At 44.6% G+C, this 4,024-nt stretch overlaps 1 protein-coding gene across 1 annotated transcript in view; it reads right to left on the bottom strand.

Moving 5' to 3' along the window:
• Positions 1–1,349: 1,349 nt before the first annotated feature.
• The window catches only part of LOC108776390 (potassium/sodium hyperpolarization-activated cyclic nucleotide-gated channel 2), a 7,020-nt gene continuing 4,345 nt past the window's right edge, over positions 1,350–4,024 (bottom strand). The window contains exon 4 of the mRNA XM_018542989.1: positions 1,350–1,472. Within this exon, the coding sequence (XP_018398491.1) occupies positions 1,350–1,472 (123 nt within the window). The remainder of the gene's footprint in view (positions 1,473–4,024) is intronic.

The following is a 4,024-nucleotide window of genomic DNA, read 5'->3' as shown; positions in this document are numbered from 1 at the left end:
CATGTTTGAGTGTCCATAATTCTTTTGATGCAACAAAATTATTTTCAGATTTTTATCCTAAGTTTTCAGATATTTCCGCGAAGTCGTTCTTTCCGTGCATACTTAATTTTTCATACGTATGTATACAAACACATTCGTCTGACATTTCAAGATACCACTGTCAGACACAAGAGCTATGATATACGAATATCTAGTCGCAAGATGCGTTCTATCTGTAAATGTCTAACCCGGAAATGGAAGACATTAATGATCTGATGTGTATATGATTCTTTGCGATGTACGCGCTCATATATTGTCATTATTTCTCGCAAACAAATACTTTATCCATGCATTACAATCAGTTAACTTATGTTCTCTGTCTTTCTAAGCGTCGCTGATTCATATTTCAGCAAGTTCGTTGTGCTTCTTCTAAAATAGACACATATCCAATCGCGGAATTTATTTATTATTATACTAATAATGAATATCGTTAAACTAATATGATTGTGTGATATATGAATAATTTATATCTTACCGATATGTTAGTTGTATATATTATTGTGACGTTAATTATTGTTAGCTACGCAATTATCGTTAAAGCACACTTTGACACTGACTAATAACATCTTCGTACTTTCTCTTCTTTCTAGTTAAATGAGTTTCGCAATTCATGCTATGGTCGTATTTTCTGTTTTATCTACCAGTTGCACTGAATGCTTTAACCATGCAAAGATAATCGTCGTGTGTTAGTGTATAACGTTGAGTGAAAGTGAATTTGCAGAAACATCCCCCCTGCTGGGGTAGTCTTGTTAGTCAAGGGGTGATTGCAAAGACGAAGCCAATGACGAATTATGTAAATTATCTTAGTCGTGTGTAGGGGTTGGAAACGCATGTCTTTGTTGTCAAGGATGTTTCTGTCTTATAAAATATATATTTCTGAAAAATGTTTTTTGTGCGTATAATAAAATTTACGCAGAATATTAATATTATAAATTTACGAAATATATACTAATGTAAGCGAAATAGATAAATCTAATAATATCGCTTGTAAAATTGCATTGTTGTATACAAAAGGCAAATGATAATCTTTTCTATAACGGTTTTATAGAAATAATTGTTGTACATGTGTATGTATAAAATGATAAAATGTCATTATATGTATATGATTTGCATTAAAAATTGGTGAAAGTTACGAATGATCTTCCATCATGGATGTGCATAAATCGATACATCGCTTTTTCAAGTAGCGATTTTTTGCATCGTCGCTGCGAGGGAACGGACGACGTATGGGCTAGGCGTATTCAATTTCTGTGTTCGCGTACCGTCACCCGTTGAGCGATAAACGGCGACTTTAGTTCGGACAATGACGTTCAATGTAGCGTGACGGGATGATACGTTGCGGGTGCCCGACCACCCGCCGGGAAGCTCTTGGTTGCTGAACATGGGGGCCGCACATCATTACCCACCGTTGTTGACACTAGCTTATAAACGTCGTCATTCGGGCTCGGGGATGTGTGACGGACAGTCAACACCGTGGTGCCACGTCACGACTGGAAGCTAACATTCGATGGGGGTTGAAAAATCCCCAATCTACGACCTTGTGCTTCAATTCGTTAACCAACACTGACATCATTACCTTTTTTTTTATCGATAGAAGATCATTACGAATATGATAAATGTAGTACCTGTCAGTCTTTTACAACCGTCTATATGATACTTTGTAAATACTTATTTTTATAACAGAATTAGATGTCGTGTATAAAAACATACAGTGCTTCTCGGTACATGTTTCGTATTCCGCTTGATTGAGAATTCGACGAAGTAACGGGCTGAAGGTAGACCGAAACAAGATAGAAGAATAATAGGAACTCGCAAAGCGGCACAAGCGCAGTTGCTCGGACGTACATGGGGCGGAATATAAGCTCCGATAAATCCGACTGCGCAGTTAAAAATTGATGTAGTAGTTTCGGAAGTGCATGGGGCCGGCGGTTAAGTCACGTATGTAGTCAACGGTAAACGGAAGCCCATATCAATAAGTATCGGCTGTGTGTATCGGGATCTCTACGCGTAAACGAGCGGGGGGAGGAATTGAGAGGGAGGGAAAGGGGGGAAATGGCGCGCCGCCGTGTTGTATAGAGAGCTAGTCGATGGGATGGCAGTTCCAAGGCCGGGGGTAAAATAATGGGGGCGGACGCTCGACTCGAAACATTGACGTTGCCCGGCGCGCTTACAAACACACCGACACCAATCGAGCATGGCTCTTCCTACACAAAACCGATGTAGGGGGGCTCCGTTGGCCAGGCGGCCGGTTGGCTTTACAGGGGGGAGGGAAAGAGAGATAGAGAGAGAGAGAGGGGGGGGTGGGGTAGGAGTGGAGGAAGGGAAGAGTGGAGAACGGAGGGTAGAGTATCAAGAGAGGCGCGGAGGGAAGAACACGAAGAGGATGAGGGAAATACGCATATATATCCTTGTACAACGTTCTATGCCATCGATGCGGCTCGTGTTTAACGCCCTTATAAATGTGTAATGCGTATACTTGAAAGTGGGAACGATCGGGACGCGGGACGGGAGGATGGCAGAGGACCGGGTGTAGGACGTACCCGCAACTCGCCGGGGTGGGCCCTCTGCGTATCGATAAACGATCAATCAACCGGTACACCTATGGACGAGGCCACCGAGGGTAAAAGAGGTGGCGGTGGCAGCGGCGGGAAGGCAGAGACGATCGGAGGAGAAGGAGGAGGAAGTGGTAACGGAGGACGACGTAGGGGTAGGAAGTACAAGGGATGAGAGAACGGTACGATGGTGGGTGAAGATGGGTATGTGAGAGGAAGGATGGAAGGGGTTGAACGGAAACAGCGGCAGTAGGGGCAAAAGACAGAGGAGGCACGAGACGCGGGGTGAGGGTAGCGCGGGGGAGGGTGGCGGCTTGCAGAGTATCGACCCATCGCAGAGGAGAAGGCAGCCAGGGTCGCCGTCGCCGGGTTTTGTTGATGTAGGTGTATACGCTCCGCGTATCTGTCTATCTGGATATCTGCGCGAAGACGTTACGAGACTCAATCTCGCTGTCGCATCGGCGATACGAGTCTGAATCGTTTCCATGCTTTAATTTCGTTGAGGCATGATACCACTCGGGAGTGTTCTGCGATTTCTCGAACGTATATATGCTATTCAATCTTGACCCTCGGGATTTACTGCTTGTCTGACATGACTGCAATAGAATATGTCTACGATTTCGTTTTAATCTCGGAGGTATATACATGTATATATATACATGTATACTTATACGTCGTGTGACGCCTTAACAAGAATGTGCATAGTAAGAAGATTTACAGAACTTCTTAGATCATTAATGTCCCTTTAACCTGAAGTAATCTTCATTTTATGGACTTTCACATTCGCCACTACGCTCCCGAGGTGTACGTTCCGCCTGAGTATCCAGGAGCAACGAGAGCTCAATGTCTCTATATTTCTACGACGTGTTTTCTCTCATCCTTCAATGTGTATCTGCGAGACGACAGGGAAGCTATTAGAGAAGGAACGCGATCATTGAAGTAGCCGAGTCAAATTATCTGTGGCATGCTCGATGTGCATTCTAAAGGACATATCGCGATTCCGTATCACTCATGCACCGTTAAGCACGTTAACGACTTCAAGCCGTCTGAAACGCATCGCGTACTCAGCGTCTTCAGCGTTGTCATCGTGTTGCTTACCATAAACGACACGTTCAATCGAAGAAGCTCGTTTCGGATGTATCATTATGCGTACGTCTCTCTTATTTTTATCCTTCGTGTACCTCACCTGCTCCCGCATGTTTCCACTCTCTGTTTTAAGCGACGTACACGCCGCTTAACTCGCACAGAGGGGGAACAATGCACGGCCACCGAGCGTAGCTACGTGGATCTGCCCATTGTGGGGTCAGGTGGGTCGTCGGTCGGCAGAGAGCTCGTTGGCTGGCTTCGCGGGGTGTGGCCATATAACCATAGCCACAACGATTCTCTTCTCTCTGTCTCTCTCTCTCTCTCTCTCTCTCTCTCTCTCTCTCTCT

This window comes from Cyphomyrmex costatus, unplaced genomic scaffold (genome assembly GCF_001594065.2).
Source record: "Cyphomyrmex costatus isolate MS0001 unplaced genomic scaffold, Ccosl1.0 scaffold36, whole genome shotgun sequence".
Classification (NCBI taxonomy): domain Eukaryota; kingdom Metazoa; phylum Arthropoda; class Insecta; order Hymenoptera; family Formicidae; genus Cyphomyrmex; species Cyphomyrmex costatus.
The sequence above is the reverse complement of the archived record's forward strand: the minus strand, read 5'-3'. Positions and strand labels throughout refer to the sequence as shown.